The sequence below is a fragment of the Pelecanus crispus genome, chromosome 2 (genome assembly GCF_030463565.1).
Source record: "Pelecanus crispus isolate bPelCri1 chromosome 2, bPelCri1.pri, whole genome shotgun sequence".
NCBI lineage: Eukaryota > Metazoa > Chordata > Aves > Pelecaniformes > Pelecanidae > Pelecanus > Pelecanus crispus.
In genome coordinates, this window is record NC_134644.1 from 48,216,668 (window position 1) to 48,239,050 (window position 22,383).

A 22,383-nucleotide genomic window follows, 5' to 3' on the forward strand; every position below is an offset into this window, starting at 1 on the left:
TAACTTTTCCTTTTTCAGGGTTAAGATGCCACTGTTTGAACAAACTGTTAAGAAATACTTTGTGTATCACTCACATTTTAAATGACCTTTGTAGAGAATGCTACTGAGTATTTTCTATTTTTCTCTGTTTACAACTGCTGCATTGGCCTATCAGTCAAATTGTTGAGAAATTTGATTAGTTACCTATTTTAAATATCTACACTTAGAAGAGAAACATCTTGTTTACATTAACCAGATCACGTTAACAAGACACACATATGCATGCATACACACACACACCATAGACTGTTAATAAGTTTTAACAGGGATGTGAAGTTGGAACAAATTAGTTAAACTCCTGAAAAGTCAAAATATCTGTTATTTTGAAAAATGACATGGTAACTCAAATGCTTTTACTTATCCAGTTATGGCTTTTATTTAAAGAAGTATATGCTTTCATTGATTTACTCATCCATAACGCTACTGAAGGTAGGAGAAACTACAACTATTTAAAGAAGTATGCTTTGCTCTTCACTGTTCAAACAAAATCATGATCTGTGAATTGATATATATAAGCATTATACATAAAAAAAGGAGACACTGTCTTGAGTTTGAATACTGACATAGCATGAAAATGCAACATGCTAATAAATTATATTTTAATAAGAAAGGGATGTTGGGCTTTGTTTGGTTTTTTGTGGGGTTTTGGTTTGTTTTTTGTTTGTTTTTTAAACAACTGACTAAAGAGTGATCATAGTTAGTATTCCTGTTTCAGGAATGCCCTTGTAAGATCAGGATCACAGTGTGCCAAGTGCTGCATATATGTTTGTTCACATATACGTATTAGTCCCTCCTCTGAAGAGCTTACATTCTAAGACAGACAAGAAAAAGCAGTGGTTACAATGGGAGCAACGTCTCCATTATATACTTTAGAAAGGCAGTAAGAAACTTGCCCTAGCTTACACAGAAAGACAAACAAGTCTCTAGGTGTCACCTTATATAAAAATGCTATTTGCCCACAATGACATTGAGACAAGGGTCACAGACGAAGTAAATCATGACATAAATTTGCTCTACCTTTCCATGTAGCACTGCCTTAATAACCAGAGCCTTACCTAATGAGTTAGCAAGGCTCTACCACAGATGCCTAAAACAAGTGACTGAGCAGTTAAAATATAAATAATAAAAATAATAAATAATAATAAATAATAAAATGCTCAAACAAACAGAAAAATCTTGTTTTGAAAGAAGAAAAAAGCTCTTTAGAACAGCTCTTGAGGGCAGCATAAAGAATCCCAGAGCTTGAGCCTGCACTCCTCGCAGCTCATTTACGTGGTTCATCCCTTCACCTTCCGTCTGTTGGCAGCACTACCTCCTTTGCTCTTGCCGTCCCTTCCTGCATGCGTGTGTCAGCTGGACCAGCCCAAGCAAGCAGGACCCCAAGCTTTCCCAGTGGTACACTGGAGCAGCCTACTCCACCTTGCTGTACTAGCCAACTTGCCAGCAGCATATAAAACAATTCAGAGACTGATAGGATCAAAACAGCAGCTAGAGGGCAACGACCAGTAAGGTGCATTTAAGTAAAACCTTCGACGATATAAACAAAACAAATAAAAAAAAAACAACCCACACCAAAAAAACTGTGGACTTCTAGAACAAGAGACAAGCTAATGAAGGATGCACCCCAAATGTGTACTATATACATCAGCAGCACCCAACTTATTTAAAGAAAAAAAACCCCAAACCTTCCATGATGCACGTTAAGTAACCCAACACCTAGCCCTTCTCAAACAACTAGGATTTAATTCTCTTCCAATTCCCACTTTCTTTAAAGTGTAAGGAACTCATCAAAAATAATTTATGAATCTTCCATCATTTTAGACATTTAAAGTCCTGAGGTAAGACTACTCAGGACTACTATGACTAACCCAACACCAAAATGATTAGACACAGATTATATCTATTTTCCCATTGTAGCCTTTCATTCTAGGTTGAAAAAAATTCACAACTTCCAAAAATCTTCTGCAAAAGAAATAATATTTCTTAAAAGGCACTTTCAGTTAAACAAACCATTCTCCAAGTGAGAAAGATTTTATACTGCTAAGTATTAGGGTACTGAATTGTCACATTGTTACTTTTCACAGACCAGGTTTCAAGAATTGCAAAGAATTAACATCATTTTTAGGCATTTTTCTGTTTCAAATTAGATCTCCTCCTTTATCTAAGAGGAACATTAGTCCCTCAAAAATACTTCTGTTTCAGTAGACAGAAGATGTACTTTCAATGTTTTACAAAATAAAAATCTCCATGATGCTCTTGAAGGATAACACTCTCACTCTTAAAGCTTGTTACCAGTTTTCCAGAAGGCTTTCTTATTCTGTATTTTAGGAGAAATGAAAGTAGCTGTTTCCCACATGGACACCAGCTTAAATCCACTCCTTTCACTGTAGGAGAAGCCCTCAGAAAGCAAAGCCCATTGCACACAGGTGACTGCAGTAACAGCAACTGTGATAAATTTCACAGTATGGCCACCAACAAATCAGTGAGATTAAGCCAGGCATAAGTCATCAGGTCTGGTGAAAAGATGGACTTGTTTCAGTTCTTCCACAGTAAACTCTATCCATATTAAAGACTACTGAGAAGCAAGCCACAGGCATGTAAAGGACAGCCTCTGCCTCCAGGCTTTGTTGTTTTATCAAGCCTTTAACTACCATTTTCAGGAACACCTAATAAAAGCTTCCAAAGGAAACCTGACATTCCTGTCAGTCATGACAAAAGCACACTCTTTCTCTCTCTAGCCTTCCTCCTGTCCTTTACAGCAGCTGTATCAAATCAGAACTCAGTAAACCGGGAGATGTGCCAATAAGAGAAACCTACTTTTATTGGGTTTTCCCTTGAGAAGAAGCAATACTCAATACAATTCCTGGCTTTGTGCAGTGAGAATGCCATTTAAACATCTAAACTTATGTCTTTGCTTTCCAGAACTGTGTAGACATTGTACCATTCATTCTATTAATGCTATAATCTACAACAGCAGTTTCTGGTTTGGAAGACATCTCTGCAGGGCAGAAGGCAGGCTACAGAAGACTAACAGCTGTCTAATCTTTCAGGGAGATCCTCCAGCTCTAGGTTGAAAAAATGAGTGAATGCCGAACCTGTTCTGTGAACAGAAGACTTCAGCCTGACATGCTGTCTGTCTGGTACTTTCCACAGAATGTGGTAGGACAGACTGACACTCTGCTCTTGGTGTAAAACCAGTCCTTAGCCAAAACTGTATCAAAACTGTCCAGAAACTGGCCTAAAAGGAAAAAAAAAAAAAAAAAAACACAGATGCAGTGGGAAGGGCTATGTCATACACATGGGAATATAAATATTTTACACACGAGAATATGTTTTTGGGTAGAAGTCAACATAAACATGAAAATTGCCCTTCTTCACTATTGCATAGATAGGACAATTTTTATTGACATCAGAGTCATTCAGAACAACATTGAAAATTAAGCTCTTAATTAAGGAAAGGAGTTCACAGCACTTAACATCTACACAGTGACTTCCAGAAAAAACCCTAAAAACTTCAACTCATTCACCAGGTTTCTATCTGCAACAAAATTCATACAAGTTGCACTAAATCTTGAGACAGACTAATCTTGTTACACTGTCACCTAGTTACTCTAGAACCATAGTGACAGCTTCAAGGGGAAAAAAGTTCATTAGGCTCTTAAAAAAATAAATCAAATGTTTCAGATGCATTTATGTCAATTCAGCATGTTACTCGACCTAAAACATAGGTGGGATTATAAATCCTGCAGTATGTTATTGTTGCTCTTGACCTAGCCTGGTATCTCACAAAGTTGAGGGTAGTACCATCCAGCAAAATAAAACAGCAAGCCTTCTGGAATAAATTCAAAGTACTAAAAGGCCAATACAGTCTTCTAATCTATTAATATTCTGGCAAGAACACGAATACACCAATCTGAGTCTTTAAAATCAATTTAGACAAAAATTCTGATCTCAAATGTATTAATAGGGACAGCTACAAAGCTTTTTTTTTTTTTTTTTTTTAAATAGACAAATGGCTTGTACACAAGCAATTTATAACAGATACAGGAAACTACCAGTTATGACAACTTTTATTATAAATTCCTATTCCCTCAGGGACAGTTTTACAGAAAGCAATTGGAAGTGACACAAGGAAAAAAAACCCTCTTCTAAAACTACTAGCTTTTCTCTTGCACTTGCTAATCTGTTAAAGTAGGTTTAAAATGTATTTAAATGTAAATGTACATGGTGGGTTCCACCCCCAGCTGTGTCCCCCCCATCCAAACAAATATGAATAGTGTTTCATTCACTAGCCAATCTCTGTATGTTTCTGTAACTAACTACTCAGGGAACAAACCGTTCTCATACCAAACCTAAGAAATCAGAATACCAGGGAAATAACTTCTAGGATGTGACTTCAATAAAAACCTTTGACTTATAAATAAAATCATGTTATATATCATCTCTCCAATGAAGCAAGTTTAAGGGGAGAAAAAAAAATATTGAAGAGTGGAATGCAACCCTGGAAATTACCCAACAGCTTGCCACAGTTCCCAGATATATGGCAGAGGTCCAACCTAAACAAAGCAAAGTTACCCATAAGTTAGGGACAACTGATTTGGAAACACAGCTTTTCCAGGACACTGAGGAAACTCTAATACTAATTTGTTTAATGATGGTATTTCCATTTTTCATTTAGAATTTGAAATGCATGTACTCCAACAACTGAAATAGCAAAACCAGTTTCCTTTCTTTTCCTCCTGAAATTCACTTTATTTCTTCCAGCAGGGATGGAGTGTAAGAAATGCATGTGGCTTCCTTTTTTATTTGTTTAGTAGCAAACTGAATAAAGCTGCCAATGTTCTCACAGAAGCTAGTGTAATGGTATGGTAGTATACTGAAAGGTCTTCAGCTTAAAAAGGAAATAATATTTATTTAGGATTCCCACCCCTAAGGAAAATCCTCCAAGACATTTGTAAAAAGATAACAGTAAGTACGAAAAAAAGCACATACTATCTTAAATAAACTGCACTTAACAATAGGGAAAAAAATATTCAAACCACATAGCTCTCTGCAGCAGGGTCATAAAAAGAAAGGAAAAAGGTCACTGAAGTATTTACAAACCCTGTTTTCACACATGAATCAAAGTATTACTGTGCTTTCCATCTTGGCTTTGAAAGCCATTAAGTGAAATTAAATATTTACATGTTTTGTTCTTTTTCCTCCACACAAAAGATGGATCTTATCTTGTTACCTCAGCATTACTGGATGCCAAACTATCCCTTTTCAAAAGTAAATATTTCAGAATACCACCTTCTGGATTTTAACCTCTTGTCAAGAAAAACTAATGTTATTTCAAAAGGTTAATCTTTCAGTGAGCCTCCTACTGCTCAAGGCGTCTTTCTCATACTAATTCAAAACATACCAGAAGTTTCTCCAGGTTTTTAAACATTTACGGTCAAATATTTTAATAATCTAATTTTAAAAAGTGGTGTCACATAGCGTCAAAGAAAACTGAACAGACAGTGTATACAGATCCTTTCTGTTATCAACCTGCTTTTTCTTCTTCTACTTCCACTTACTGGAAGGAACCAAGTAGGGAAGTCCAGTTGAAACTACAAGACTAACAAAACTTTTAGCAGAAAATGAGAACTACCTCCAGAAAGACCTTAAACCACATGAAAAACAAACAACAGAGATGAAACTAAGAACAAGGAAGCTAGTTTACCCATGTTTGGGAAAGCTGTGACAAGAAATCTATTTTCTAGGATGAAAGTGAACAAAGAGATGAAGATTGAACTTCTGAAACCCAAATAAGATTAAAAATAATAAACAAACACCCAACACATAGGAACTGTAGGTACGAGTCAGACTTAGAAAGAGTTACAAAAAGCCTTCCAGGAGGAGCCTATCTGGTCTACTCTCAAGGCTGTCAAAGCTGCTTTTTGTACCACAGGGAGCTGGGGCAAAGAAGAGCTTATCACAAACCCTTGGTCTGTTAAATGCAATTCAGTAGCCCAAGCAGAAAGCTTTGGGCCAGCATGAAACACACTATTCTTGAAAGGTACCTTGTGTTATCCCCCGGCTAGAGAGTTGGGTGCATCTCCTGGGGCAGTGGGAGCACCTGGGGGGAGCAGCGGCTGGAGGAGGCTTCCCTTGAGCTGTCCAGGGCGCGGGTGCTGAACAGGTCTCTGGCCTAGGAGGGGCTCGCCTGGGGTTTGGGTTTTTCCTTCTTTTTGGCTTCTACACAGTGTGTATTAAACCCCGAATGATTTATCCTTGATTATTAGTCTGTTGTTAATCCTGTGATTAAGTGCAGTTAGCCAAATACCACAACAATGACACAAACAGACATATTAATACATGAGGTCTGTCTTCTGCAGCAGGGCCAGAATCAAGCCCTTTTAATGCTTTTCACTCTTGGTCTTCAGGCAAGATTCACGGCTTAAAGATGCAAAGATACTAACTTCAGTTAGTGTAAAGAACAATGAGGTATATGCAAGTGTAAAAACAAAAAAAAAGCCGGAAATCCCCCTCTATTTATACGGCACTAGTGCCAATTTGTATACACAGTCATAATTGTACTTTTGTCTGTGTTATGGAAAGGTTTTCACAGCCCAATCAGATGCTTTGCGTTTTAAAGAATAATTGCAGCTGGCTTTCTTGTTTATACAGGAAGAAGCAGCTTCAAGTCTACTAGCTAACACAAAGAGTAATACCAGATAACAGTATTCATTAAAAATAGACTTACGTAGAGAGTTATCAGTCTGCCCTCCTGAATCTGGCTAGGCAGACAGTCACTGACAGAAACAGCAACTTAAGTTTTTTATTGTTAAATCTTGTCTGCCTCATTACCACCCTGGTCCTTTTTTGTCAGACACATCTAGCAAATTAGAGCTTTCTACAAGCCAAATTCAAAGAAAGCAGATATAAAAAGTGAGACACACTAAACCATAACAGTGCAATAAATGCCCTTTCAGTTACATTTCAAGGCTATATACATTGTTGAAATTGTATCTAATAGCTAGAAAGAGTCAAGTACAATTAAAAAGGAAAAAAAGATGAAGAAAGAACTACCCATTAATAAAAATGCATCAATTGCTATTTTCTGCATTCAAAATTGGGAATCGGTTGTGAAACGGTAAGAGTAATTTGCATATTAGGAAGGTTTCCAATATGTCAAAATTGTCAAAATAAAATACCCAAGGAATGAGATGGTTTCCCATTAAGAAATTAAGAAAGAATAGACAAACATAATTTCCAGTGCTAGGAAGGAACTGTTAACCTCAAGGTCCCTTCAAGTGCTATGATGATTAACGAAGAGACTTTCACCCACATATCATTCATTCATTCATTAGAATTAAATCTGTTCTTGTAACCCCTTTTGTGTAAAGTTTTGGGGGAAAAGGTATTGTATGCCTACTAACATAAAAATAGTCACGAAAATTAATTTATAATGTCAAGAGCAAGGCCCGTTGTTTTCCAACACACTGTGCGAGAAAGGAAAATGCAATGTTCAAGTACTGCATACAACAACAACTGACTGTAATAGCTGACAAACTATCTTTCCTCTGTACTTACCCCCATTGACAAACTATCTTTCCTCTACACTTACCCCTCTATGGATATGTACTTGTGGTGATATTCCTAACCCTCAGTTATAGGGTTCAATTGTGATACCATTTGCTGACTTTCATGGTTAGGAAAGCACCATTAAAATTTGCTTGCAGTTTAGGAATTTCTCCAAAGGACTATATTCTAACAACTTAAAAATGTGAATACTGAGATTACAGAAAGAGCTCCTTTCCTTCAGCAGAGGGAGGAATACTTGTCAGTCATATATGACAATTCCTGATAAATGGGATTATGCTCTTCAAGGCAGATTTGTGAGTTTACTAACAGTTCTACACGTGCAAGACTCGCTGAACTTGAGTAAAGCTGTCCTCATAGTGTTGTAGCTGTACCAGTAGCTTAAAAACATTGTACCTAGGACATTTATCATCACTGCCTGAAGGAGCACAAGGCTAAATACGTCAGAGAGAAACTACAGTAGGTAAAATGCAAGAAAAACAAGGTACCCATTTGAGACTTTTCTTCCTTTCCTATTTCAATATGAAATTTCACGTCTGAAATTGAATTACAAGTGTGTAATTTTGTAAATTTACAAATCTGCAAGGCATAAACAGAAAACTGATAGGATTAGAATTTCTTATGTTGACATTTAACTTCCAGACTTTAATGCCTTGTGCTATATGTACAGCACGTTTACCCAGTTAGATCTTTGAGAAGCAAGTTTAATCAGTTTTAACTTGTGCATGCTTCAAAATACTGCTAATGAAAAGGAAAAAGTTACATCACAATTTTCAAGTTTGGGGAAATGCAAGTTAGAAAAAAACTGGAGACAAGAAAATACCTAAAAATAGATACCCTAAAATAAAGAATTTCATCAAAATGGTCTCTCTTCTCTTTGATACAGAACTAATCGTCTGTTTCAGTGTGTTTCTCTTCAGCACTACTCCTCCATTAACACTACAGATATAACTATTGCTAGATAAAACTAGGATGACTAAGTTAAAATCAAAATTAAATATAATACCCAAAATTATGTCTTTCAAAGAAAAAAGAAAAAAGTCCTAAAGATGCTGATTTTTTTTTAAATGGGAATATTTTTAAGATCCAGCTAAATCAGTATTTCTGCAGATTTATTTTTGTTTCCAATAGCACTTCAGTTACTAATACAGGTGTTGTGAGTAAGATGACTCATCTGTACAGAAAACAGCAAGAGGGCAGAGAAAAGGAAGAAAAAAGAAGAGGCTCTCAATAAGCTTTAGTGTGTCACAGGATCACAGCTTATGAGATTGGAAAACAACTGTATCAGCACACATATCCATGCATCCTGATTCCATCTAAGAAAGAGTAATGTAATAAACGCCACCACTCCACACAGAGTTTTCCTTCTCCCCTCTCTTGCTTACAAATTTGGCATCCTCTTCAGAGAATTTCCTTTGAGGTTAACATTTCCTGGGGTCCTTATGGTTTTCACTCATTTTAATTCTGTATCTTTGTGGATAGTGTCAGGCCAGCCACATGTTCAATACAAACATTTGTTTCTAAACGTATTTCAGTGAATGCTTGCCTGCTACAGCTAACAAAGTTTTACAATTAAGAATAGGCTGTCACAGGACATAGCTGTTAAACAGCCCAGAAACAGCCCAAATCCATCATGGGAAAAGGAGGAAAAACAAGAGCCCCTAGAGTTGCATCTTATAATTAGTATCCTGCAGCACTTTATAAAATGCAGAACATTTTACAAATATTACAGCTAAATAAAAGTAGAGACATTTGACTACTTGCAAGCATTTAAGAGTCTTCCTCACGTTGACAAATTATGCATCACTTTTGCATGCTTAACCTGCAAGCTAAAGTATTTGTTGAGCAAAACAAGGGGAAAAACAGAATGATCCCCAATTGGGTTCTCATCTAGACCAGAATACCTTCAGGTCTCCCATTCTCAGCTCATTATATCAGAGCTGTAGCTAAAGTAATTTCCATTATTAAAAGGAGTATAGCTACGTTAGCCCAGCACCCTGTTTCTCAGCATAGTTAGCAATCCAGATGCACCGCCAAACCAACAACATGGCTGTATAGCTTTTCAGACTCAAAAAGCCAACAACATTCAATACCATGCTACACCCTCATTCAATAGCACACTACACCCTACACCTGCCATTTTCATTAGTTAACTCAAGAACAACTGGTGGAATGGCAGAAATGGAAGGAACAGCCTGTGGATAGTAAAATACAAGAACCACCTCTCCAATACACTTCAACAGGGAGCCACCTCATTTTTGGATGCTTTTGGCTACTTCTAGCTTTGCCGCTAAAAATGTGTTTTTCATCAATAAAATACCAGGACAAAATATAAAACCCGTATGCCGGTATTTTCATCAGTAAATTAAAATTCAGCTAAAAGGGAGGTCAATATCATTAATCCTTTATTAAAATTCAGGCAACAGCCATACATAAGCAAGTATTTTGCAGAGAAAGACTGCCATGTCTGTTACAACAAATATAAGGCAAGTAATCCTTAGCATTGATAAAGACTGTTCAGAGTATAATTTTCTCCAAGAGTTCAAAGAAATTACAGAAATTAGTTCCTACTGACTTTTCTAGCACTGCTAAAAGCAAGGACTGCAGCAGAGCTACTGGAAATGTTTTGCTCTGTTACTTAATAATAATAATAAAAAAAGGTCAAATATTTAACAGATTTTTAAAAAAATTATTTAGCCAGTGGTCCAAATTACCTTGACCAAAGATTAGAGCTAGCCAATCCCTAAAAGAGAATCAATATTGGTCAGAATTTAAAAACTAGAATGCTTTTGACAACCACGCCACAACCTCAGGCTCTATGACGAGATAAACTTGCCTTATCTGTGCGGATAGGAATAAACAATCTCAACACTGCTGTCAGCCCAAGCGGTCTTTATAAAGCTTAGTTCTAGCCCACTTTTCACAAGTCAACAGATTTCCCCAACGTATCAAATTGTTTAACATCAAGAAATTACATCATCCGAGCTTAAAACTCTTTTGAACATTTCTTCCAAATAAAGCTTTAAAGCAAAACGTACAATCATTAAATGCGTTTAAAAGGTTGATTGCCTGCACACCTGTAGAGGGAAGTCATATACACCCACCCAGCCCACTAGAAGGAACTCTTGCCCTCCAGCTCCAAAAGTGTTCATCATCTCCTTTTGACTTCATCAGCTGAATGCAACTGGGTGCTTTACAACTGGAGTGGCACAGTGGAGACACAAAGGAGGATAACCTGGGCTGAATATGTCATCCCCCACACTTGCACAACACAAACCACATTATTTGCGCTAGCCTTCTTATTTCTTTGTTTGCAGCAGAACTAGTCCCACATTTGCAAGAAACATTTCCTCCACTCCCTAGCTGTATGCTGTCACTGGATCTTGGTCTTATCAAGTGCATTAAAACCAAAGTTTATTTTAGCACATGGTTTATTATGCTAGCAATGGAATCTGTATTTCCTCCAAACCGGAAGCTATTTAAGTATTGTATTTTACTTCAAAAGCATTTTAAACACTTTGTTTTTTCACATCCGTGGTTATGAAGAAGCTCAGTATCATCTGTCTTTGAAAATGTTATCACTTACAAAACACAGAAATTCACGGATATGGGATATTCAGGTATTAGCTAATCCAAGGCTGAGCTGTAGCAAACATACAATTAAAGCTAACTGAAGAGTAATATCATTCAGTCCTTAAGAAGTGAGGCAATGCCTGTACACGTGTCATCTAGTATCTAAACATTAGTCCTCTAGTATCCAAATGTTAGGACAGCTGAATTAGATATTCAAAAGGGGTTTCTTTGATACCATGCAGCCCTTTTACATATGTGAATTTCATGCTGTTTTCACTCACGTGCTGTTCCAGTAGATCATTTCTCTTCAGCCAGCAACAGCTTTACGGCTCTATTGCACAGGTGGAGCAAGTATCTATTTCTTTACACAGCACTTTAAAAATATGGAAGTAGTTTTACAATTATGTTTTGTTATTTTGGAATTGTAATTCATTAATAGATTGATAGAGCTTTAACAAAAAAGTGGAGTCTTTTTTGTTTTGAACTCAGGCAAACAATCTACTTGTCATATATTTCGTACTACTCCCAATATAGAAAGGAAACAAGTATCTATCCACACTGATCTACCTCTAACAACTATACCCATATGGATTGGGGGGGGGGGGGGGAACCCAAACCAAAACACTCAAACCAACCCTAATTGACCATTAAGGTTGCAAAATCCCAACTCTGAAAAATTAAAAAGCTCTAGAAGAAAGTTGCATAGGTAACCCTGTATTTGGGCACTTCACACCTGAACTCAGTAATACTACCTTTCAGGACACTTCATCAAAATCACCTCTGAAGATGAATCATGCTTATCCAGTTTAAGAGACTACAGGAGCCCTGAGCCACTTGCTGCACAAGTGTAATACGCCTTCCAACATTCAGAACACAGGTGTGTGATTTTAAACTCATTCTTCCCCAAAGGACAGCAAAACACCCACGAAAATGGACAGCAAATCCTCAAGTCTGGCATCTTAGGCTATTTCAGTCATCCTCACTTTAGGCTACTCTAGTCATCCTTGCTAATGCAGCGAAGACAATGAAAAGAAAGAGGACTGCCTCATAGTGAAAGCAGTTAAATGGCCATAGAGAACTGCATTTTACTATTGTCACTATTCTTTAATCTCTGGAAATTGTCCACCATTATCTCTCTGAAATTTGCTTAACTGATGATGCCCTGCTCTGTCTGGTAGGGCCACAGCATTTTCTCAAGACAGGCAAGATTTTTCCCCATACTGGAACTTCATATTCATGCTCAATAATCAAGTGATGTTCTTCAGTCCACAAGAAGTAAAACTCCTGATAGCTGCAGGAAGTCAGGATTCAAAAGCAGCATGATTTTCAGGGAACTATCTAGGATTCTTGGCAGCGAGATAGTTTATTTTCTAAGTTTGCTGAAAGACTATCACCAGATTGGTCCAGATATCATTATAAAAGAATTTTTTTTAAGATTCTCAAAATATTGTCTGTGTTCAGGCAATCTGCAGAAAGCACTTCTAAGCAGACCTTTCTTTTGCTGCACATGGAAAACTTCAACAGTTTTAAATTTCTTTCATGAAGGCCACATCTGTTTGTGTGGAGTATGACAGTTTTCATTTTAGCAGTACAGAAGCATTTAGGTTTCGCTCAGCACAATTCAGCAAGAACCTATCCTTCAATCTTGTGTCAAATTCAATACTCAGACAGATGCATCTGTATTTTAATAAGACATGGGTCCCTCCCCTTTTTGCATTGAGTCCTAATAATTTCAAAAATGCGGTTAAGTGCCTTAACTATATTTAAACTCAAGCAACCGCATATACACCTATACTTTATGAAAAAAAAAAATTCCAGGAGAGTCATAACTAAAGCTTCATTTTTCCCCACAGAATAGCCTTTATGCATGTTCAGGCAGTGTGCTAGTAGTACTGACATAACAAAGTAATCTCCTAGCATTGATAATACTCCAGATGCTCAACTAACCTCTCACATCTAAAAATTCCACCTTCAATTTTTAAAACCGTAGTGAAATCACAGTATAAATCAACCTGACACAGGGACTAATTATGGTAGCCCGACTAGGAAGTGCTTTGGAACATCACTAGTTTTAAAAGCCGTTTACAATTAAAACGTTGCTAAATAATTGCTTTATTTAAATAACACTTCGTATGGAAAGCCAAATAAATTGTAACAGCTTATTTTTTTCTTGCCATTATTCTTAGGTGAATTTATTATAAGTTACTAGAAGACATGCAAAGTGCATGCCAGATGAGAACTCTGTATTTATAGCACAGTAAGTCAGTCAGCAAATAGAATCTACTAAAAATATCCACAATGGTATGCAGCACACCCACCCTTTGGGGACTATCCACAGGCTGTGGTGGTCTGGTTTTTAGACAGAGCAGACAAGGAAGAAGAAAACACCCAGGTAGGTCAGTTCCTAAAGATGACTAAGAGTAACGGAGTCAAATCCCACACACCGCTTTGTTATCTGTTTGGCAGGCACTGAAACATCCAGAGCCCTATGAGATTTTCCTGCGTGCTTCCTGATCTCTCCGTGTCAATACTATGCAATTTCCATGCAGGGAACAGAAGCATGTGCCAAGTGAAAGTGAGAATGAGCCCCATTCTTACTATGGCTTACCCTCCCATTTTTGCAAGTGTCAGGAATTTGAAGCCTATCAAACAACAGATGCCAGAGAGCTCTGGATGCGCACCGAGACGTCCTTATGAAAGTCACGATCACCATTTACAATGGAAAGGTGGCTCTGGAAACATAGGCACTTGTTTAGGAAATATCTAACCAGAGAGCAGACAGCAAAAACACCTTTCTGGATGTGCTGAAGTGCTGATCTGTTTTTACTCAGGTAATTGAGGTTTGCTTTTTTGGGTTTTTTTGTGGTGTTTTTTGTTTGGTTGGTTGGTTTGTTGGTTTTTTGTTGTTGGTTTGTTTTTTGTTTTTTTTTTTTTTACACAAACTGTTTTCTTCTGACTTATAAGATGCATGTCCTTAAAAATATTCCAAAATAAAAACTCAAGAGCACTCAAAGGTTTCTCACTGTTTCTTTTCATGGGTTAAAACATCTGCAAGAACAACATGTTCCATTACCACAGCAAATGAATACAATCTGTAGAAATGACCACACGTCTCTCCTGAAACTAATTAAACCATTAATGAGCAGTAGACACATTGCAGAAAAATCTTGAAAATAATATAAATTTGGGTCATGCATGTGCAAATAGCAGGGAAAACCTACTCAAAAACCTTCATAACGCTGTTCAAAACTTAAAAGTTTCATGCAAGGCTAACAAAGCACATCAAGAACATTTACATGATGAAGTTTTCCATGAGCAGCTGGCAAGAACAGAAGAGGAGAACTTACCCAAACAGATGGGTAGGCAATGTGTTTTAAAAATACTTTTGAATTTCTAGCAGTGACAAAAGGCTTTCTTTATAAGACAAAGAAATTACCTGGGAGGTTGTTGGAGACTAGTCTGCAATTATGTGAGAGAACATGAGGAGAGGCACACTGTCAGGATATCAGGGTTGGATAGGTATTTAGAAGACATTAAAGAGGAAGGCCTTTGTTTGAACTGGCACTGCAGAGGCTCAATCAGGTATTATCGCTGTCTTGATAGCCAAAAGAAATATTTATATATGCCATCACAGTGAGGCTGTTTCCTTTTCTTCAGACCGTTAACTATTTAGGTTTCTCCCCTAAATGCAGTACTGCCATTTTTGTTATTTGGCTTCTCATAACCCCTTTTGTTTACCAGACAGGAGGAGGAGAAGAAAAAGCAGCCCTTCAAAGATCCTCTATCACTTGCCTCAGTCTTTACTCCAGTACTCCCAAGCCTCTCATCATCACAGAGGCCTGGCTCCCTGTTCAACTGAAGGAAACTAAACACAGCTCCCAGGGGCTTCACTATCACTACCAGAAGATCCGAACAGTGCTCATTTAGTTCTTTTAGCTCATTTGTCCAAATATGTAACATTTGAGACTAAAACCAGCCTCCTGACTGAGCTGGAACGGGTGGGAGGTGGTGGTGGTGAACTCTTTGCTTCTTTTTCCTGTCCCCCATCCACTCCTTTGGAGAGTTTACGTCTCTGCTGCCAACCAGGAACTGTATGTTGCCCACTGTACGTATGCAGGAACAGAAGAGCCCACTAAATACAGGAACAGCAAGACCCTGAAAAGGGACTGGATTCCTCAAACCCATCAGTCAGAACAGCTCTTCTGAAACCCCTTATCAATAGACTTATCCTTGGACTGCTTTCCTAGCGCACTGAATTTTTCAATCTGTATTTTGGTTAATGGAATGCTAATAAATTTGGAAAACCTCCCATATCTTCAGGGACTGCAAAAGTGACTCTTCTCTCTTCCTTTGGAGTCAACTCACAGGTACAACTGAAAAGAAAATGAGGCGCACATCTACCTTCATCCCCCCACCTGTAGTTGTTGTGAAGGTGTGTGTATGTGTACAGACATGTTTGTATTTCTCTCAGCTCCCAAGCTGGTCTCCGTTTTAACTTTGTTCTTCAGCCAGCCTCTCATTGTTACTGCTCTCATTTTTCCAAAGTGGATAAACATGGATATGATTGTGTTTCACTAGTGCAGCCAAGTGAATAGAAACAAATCAAAACACCAAAGCAGATACAGCCTCTTAACTTCCACTGTTCTGCGCCTTGGAAGACCTAGGAACAGCAACAGCAAAACTACCTGAAAATACACATGGGATTTTTTGAGTTCACAACAGCAAATAGCAGTTATGACACCTCTAAAAAAGGCAGAATTTGTATGGAAAAGTTACAGCTTTTATTAGTCTAAATCCTTACACTCTTTCCTCATTCTGAATTGTTAGGAAGCAATTTAGAGAAATATATATATTTAATCAAAGATTCACTGGCCTTCCTCAAACATTTAAAAAAAAAAATGTCCAACTGCCAGGAAAAGAAGGTATATCAAGCGCTACCAAGGCATACAGGCTGAAACTGCAATAGCAAGTCTCACTGGTGCTAACTTGATTCACACACATGGGATATCCCAATAGTCTCAATGCAAAGCACGCTTCCCAACACTTCTCCCAAATCGGAGGGCAAAGACCTCACAGCTACAACTTTGGCTGGCAAAATGGGAGCAGCATTGAAGTCTGAAACGTTTAAGAGTTTCATGATTTCTCACAGCAATAGTACTTGTGCAACACTGAGAGAGAAGGGCAAGGAAGTGACCAAAAGATACTCCCCCAAAAAAGATGTGAGAACCTCAAGAACATATTCAAGTGTACCATATAACTAAACGGACCAGATGGAAAACAAAACAAGACGCAGCTTTCTAGGCAGTTCGAGAGACATCTGAAAAACTTCTTTTCTAAGACTTCACATCATTCTTCTGATATCTGCTTCCCACAGTCCAACAAGTAATTCAGGTTATAAACTGAACTTTCTTCTATAGAATGACAAATCCATTCATTAATTCTATCAGCTATTATTACAAACAAATAACAAATCCTACCTATAACATAATCCAAATAACATACCAATAAGGTTCTACCCATACTGTGTTATGTATATTCAGTAGCTGGCAATAAATCTCGCACTGTAAAGCACTTCATAAAAAAGCCTGACCATTATTTGGCTTAGGAAGACCGTAACAAACTTCCTTCTCCTAGTAAAGTTAACAGGCGCAACTTAATCTCCAAATTATTACTCCAAGTCTTGACATAGGCCTGAAAGCTGTCAACAGTTGTATCTGACAACACTATATATTTAAAAACCTGTCTATAAATACATCATGTAAAATTGTATATGACCATATGTAATATAAACTGAGATTTTGTATAATACTTGTATGTTCTCTGCTCAACTTAAATTTCCACGAGTTCTTCATTTAAGTCAATTTGTAACACTTCTGCTATCTTCAGTTGAATTTTTACATATTCTTCCCCAAGAGACTTTTAAAGACAAAAAAATATTTAAAGGCTTTATTCTTGTCTTATAACAACATTCCCAAGAAGAGATTTAAATTTGAACGCTGGAAGGATACTTATACTAGCTGTTTTCACCAAGTATTTTCTGTGTTGTGACCACCCAGAAACAGGATCACAAACATGAAGTGGGTTCTAAGGAGCTGTCAACATTTTAAGTGACAGACGTAACACATCAGCAGTTACCCAAGGCAAAGATAATTCCGAAAGACCGTCCATTTTTAGCTGAATTAATTGCTGCAATCATCATTGACAAAAACAAGCTATACTGTAACTACAGCAGTAGCTTTGCTGTGCTGACAGTCTACGCAAAAACACTTGCTGCCTAAAAACACAGTGGAAAAACTAACTGTGGATCTCAAAGCCAGCTCTTCTACAGGTTGTTCTTAACAGAAGGTAAGAATATTTACTCTGGGGCTGGGAGAGAGGGGAAGTCCCATTCAGTGAGGAACAGAGCAGGAAACTGCTGGTCAAAATTCCCGGTAACAGTGTTATCACCTTAAAGGAAGCTGGAAGTCAGCGTCATGTTGCAAGAAAGCGCTTGAACGGTCACGCGCATGTTTGGCCTCTGCATCTGGGAGTGCCGTGAGATCTTACGGAATCTGGGTCTCGCTCTGCTTAATGCTCTAAGCCTACTTGAGGAGCGCTCGCAGCACAAAGTTAAACACATATGTATCTTTTTGTGAGACCAAGGCCCCAGTTATTCAGTGAATTGAACTCTCCCTGGGATGAGACATAAGGTTACATAGCAATATTTACTCCATTATACTTTGAACATAAAGGAGCCTGAGGTCAGACAGGAACATCACACCCTCACAGTCAGGAAAGGCTGCTGTTACTACGGTTCCTATTAAAGGAATATAGAAGCTAACTGATCACACTTTCCAATATGTTAACACACAATAACATAATACTTTTTATATTCTCGTTCAAATGGCATATTAACAAGCATAGTATGGATTTAAGTATGTTACATGAGAGAGTTAATATTTATATGTTACTTCAGCATGCAAAGCTGCTCAGTAAAAGTGACAATAGAGTGAAACTCACTAATGGCAAATTAATTACAGTACTTCAACAAATCCAACACCCACGAGTCAGTGATTGATGAAGCCAAGCAGTATGCCTAAAAACATAAATAGCTGGAGATTCAGTTCAACTTACAGAAGTTATTCTTGTTCTTTTTTATTTTAATTTGCTATGCTAATCCTCAAAATCAAATTCAGTCATTTTCAAGATAAAAAGAAACAATTTGGCTAATTTGCAAGTTACAAAACAAGGGAGGGGACTTCAAGCATGCTTATGATATACCAGGTAAATGCCAGATACCACACCTAGACAAGCTTGAGCTAGCTACCATCAGGACAAAAACAATGCTTCAAGTTATTTTTCACCATGCTGATGCTACTAATACATGATCTTCAGTGGGCCTACTTGTTCCAAGCATCTAGTTATCAAAATGAATCAAGAAAACACAAAGCATGCAACTAAATAAGGATGCCAACATTCAATGTCATGTGGTACAATGTATCACCAATATCACAGAACATTTAAATTGCAATAAAGAATAATGTTTCAAGTGAGGCCTTCTTCACAGGTGTTGCAGTATTATGATTAAATCGTTATATGAATAACAATTCATCCCAGTAAGGAATACTAAGATTTTTAGAAGAGAAAAAGCAAGTAGTTTCATGACCATCTTGTGACCACAAAAGGACAGTGTATTTTGAAACTTGCTACTCAAACGCCTAACATATTGCATTCTTTATTTATTAGTCAGCAGATGAAGAGAGTGTATCCCTCCTGGCGCTTTTCCTGCACCAGGAAAAGCAACAAGCTTCGCATCATTTCAGCCTATATCCTCTTTAATATGCCAATTTCAGAGATTCACAAAAGACAAAATATGGTGTAGTACGGCAATTAATAGATTATTACGTGCCATAGAAAAGTATGATCAAATTCAGAGTTATTCTGAAGAGACCTTCCTGCATCTGAATAAACAGCTTCCAAGTTATCGATCCTCATCACTGCATTTACATTTAATCCACTCCCTACTGGCAGCAAGGCAGGTTGCAAGACAATGTTTAAGCAAGGAGGAAAAAAAAAAAAAAAGTTTTACCTTTGAGCAACAACTGACTACATGTTTTAATGACTGCCTTGTGCTTAGCACAAACTGCACAACACTCCGTGATAGGGCATCCTTTCATCACTGAAAGAAACGCATGCACCTTCTTCCCCCGCAAGCTACTGTGATGGTATAATGAGCATCCTTGCAACAAAGCACTCCTATTGAGCAGCTTGGTACTGTAAGAATAGTTATGTTTTTGTTCTTAAGGGCAAATATTGCTTTATTATAATCGGGCTTGACAGCTTTCTGTTAATGTTCAACCACGGCGCTGGGAGGAGGCAGTTTGAGATTGAGGAAGTAACAGCTATGCTATCTTCAGGTCAACACACCAACACCACATAGGTGGCAGGCCATGTGACGGAAACCTTGCGCACCCTCTGAGGGTTGGACTGAAGACAGCCCTGCTTCGGCTACGAACAGGTCACATTACAGAAAAGAAGAAAGATGCAGCCTGCTATAAATTGTATTCACAAACGGATTAACTAGAACACAGAAATGTAGGAATTTTACATTAGCCTCCTCTTTCCCAAAGGAAAGCTTTTGGGGAAGTTGGTTAGTATTTAGACAGGTTATAATACATATATGTATTTGAATTATCAAGAGAATGAATTAATTTAAAAAGTCACCTTGTACCTTAATGTTTGACTTATACAAACAACGACCTTTCGAATAAGCAGTACTGAAAGTAGTCAGCAACTTTGAAAGCAGCTGGCAACTTAAAGGCGGATTTTTAACTTTAAGGTAAAGGACACAGGCAGTAAAATGCAAGTCCTATACCAGCCCTATTCATCTCAGTATCACAGGAGAGACAAAAAACCATGACAGCTTGCTCCATGTTTAATATGCCTCTTAAAGGGCCTCAGCTTCTTGGTTAATTGAGAGTTTAGCTGAGCGTTTCCCCTGCCTCAAGAGCACATGTGGCCACCCCCAAGATGATACGGTACCGGTGCTGCAAGCCTGTACTTCAGCGGCACGGCCAGCTATCCGGCTCGACTCATCTCTTAGGGGGAAAATAAACCAAGAAACTTACTTTAACTTCTGTTTTTCTTAATCGACTTTCAGAACCGACAACCCGAGAACTTAGAAAAAGGAACAAGCATCAGCCACGTATTAATCGGTACCCAAAGAGGGGTTTGGTCCGATTTTAGAATAAACGGCGGAGACACATGATCCAATTAAATTCTAATTATGTAAGGAGTAGGCAAGAGTATTTACACAAGCACTGATTACAGCTATTAAGAGTCTAAAGTCGCCGGCCGGAGAGGCTCCGCTTCCTCTTCGCCGTCCCGACCGCCCCGCCGCGGGGTTCGTTTCATTTTTAACCCCCCCCCCTTTCACAGCCCTCCCTTACAAACAATAGGAGACGCTGAGCCTGAAAAACCCCGTCTCCAAACCGGGCCCCCCCCCTCCGGCGGGCGCAAGGCTGCAAGAGCCGCCGCTCTCCCCAAAGTGATGATTCATTACCCGTCCCGCCGCGGGGCCGGGGAAGGAACATCCCCCCCACATCCCCCCCCCGGGCTCCCCAGCAGCGGGACAAGCAGCGAAACCCTCCCGCCGCGCCCGCTCCGCCGGCTGGCCCTTACCTCCGAACAGGTGCGGCGAGAGGTGAGCGGGCAGCGAGCCGATCACTAGCCGGGGCCCGCCGGAGGAGCCGCCGCCGCCGCCGCCGCCCCCCGCGGGCCGCTCCCGGCCGCCCTCCTCCGGGGTGCTGTTGACCGAGTCCTGCGAGCCGTAGGGGCCGCTGCTGTGGGGGATGTTGAAGGCGGACTGCGCGGCCCGGGCCCCGGAGGCGGTGGCCCCCCCTAAGGACCTGCTCCGGGGTGCCGACCCGGCGGCTCCCCCCGCCGCCGCCGCCGCCGCCGCTCCTCCTGCCGCCGCCGCGCCGCCGGGAGCGGCGGGAGGCGCCGCCGCCAGGTGCGCGTACCGCCCGCCAGCGCCCGCCGAGCGCCCGCCGGTCCCGTTAGCGCCGCCGCCGCCGCCGCCGCTGCTGCTGGAGGAAGGTAAATCCCCGCCCGAGTACGCCCGGGTGCGGCCATTGGCGGCGGTGGGGCTGCTCTGCTTCGCGCCCATGGTCCCGCCGCCGCCTGGCGCTGCCCGGTGCCCTTCGTCGCCGCCTTCCCCGCGGCGCCCGGGGGTGGTGGGAGTCCGGCCCCGGCGGGGGCGATCCGAGGCACGGGTCGCGCCGGGGAAGGGGGAGAGGACTCGCCGGGGGTGGGGAACGGGTCGCTCGGTGGGTCGGTGTCGAGAGGGGAGAGCCGCCCGCCGGGATCCGGCTCAGCTGGCGGCCCCGGCGCGGCCGCTGCTCGCGGGTCTGGGGCGCCACCATGAGCTGCTCGGGACGGTGCTGGCTCCCGCCGCCGCCGCCGCTGCTGCCGCCGCCGTGCCCGCCGCCGCCGTGCCCGCCGCCGCCATCCTCCCCCGCCGCTGAGCCCTGTGGAGGGCAACGGCGGCAGCAGCGCCGCCGAGGCCGCTCGCTCGCCCGCGGCGCGCCGTGCCTGTGCCGAGGGAGGCGGGAGAGGGGGCGGTCACCCCGGCGCAGCCGCTCCTCTACAGTGTCGCCATACTGGGGGCGGCACCAGCGGGCGGGATGGGGAGCGGTTACGGCGGCGGCAGCGGCGGCCGCCGCCTCTCCTCCCCCCCCCGCCCCACCGCCCGGCGGGGGACCGGGCCCGCCGCCTCGCCCCGCCTCCGGCCCCTCTCCTCACGCAAGGTGCGGGGCAGCGCCAGGTGGGCGGGCGCTGGGCGAGGCCCGCTGGCAGCCGCGCTCCCCTCGGACGGGAGAGTTCCCGAGACGGGGCCGCTCGCAGCGCGGGGCCGAGGCGAGGACCTGCCCGGGGCGGCTCGGCGGCCCGCTCGCCCGAAGGGCAAACCCCCGGGGCGCCGGCGCGGCCGCCCCGGCGAGGAAGGAGTTAAAGCCCAAGCGGCCGCCGGCAGCAGGCGACCTGTGGCGGTTGCGGCCGTTGAGGGCGGCCGTTGGCGGCGGCCCCCGGGGCCGCGCTCAGCGCCGAGTCCCGCCAGGTGAAGGGGAGGAGCGGCCGCTGCGGGAGGCGGCTCGGCGGAGCGGGCAGGAGCGAGGTGACCGAGCGCGGCCTGCCCGCCCGCCCAAGGAGCGGCTGCCCTCCTGC

The 22,383-nt window shown here is 41.2% G+C and overlaps 2 protein-coding genes across 2 annotated transcripts in view; one reads left to right on the forward strand and one right to left on the reverse strand.

Moving 5' to 3' along the window:
* Positions 1–21,328, reverse strand: part of ZNRF2 (zinc and ring finger 2) — a 56,205-nt gene extending 34,877 nt beyond the window's left edge. Inside the window, exon 1 of the mRNA XM_075706087.1 lies at positions 20,842–21,328. Coding sequence (XP_075562202.1) covers positions 20,842–21,328 — 487 coding nt within the window. The remainder of the gene's footprint in view (positions 1–20,841) is intronic.
* The window catches only part of SH3BP5 (SH3 domain binding protein 5), a 455,787-nt gene that overhangs the window by 230,860 nt on the left and 202,544 nt on the right, over positions 1–22,383 (forward strand). The window lies entirely within an intron of this gene.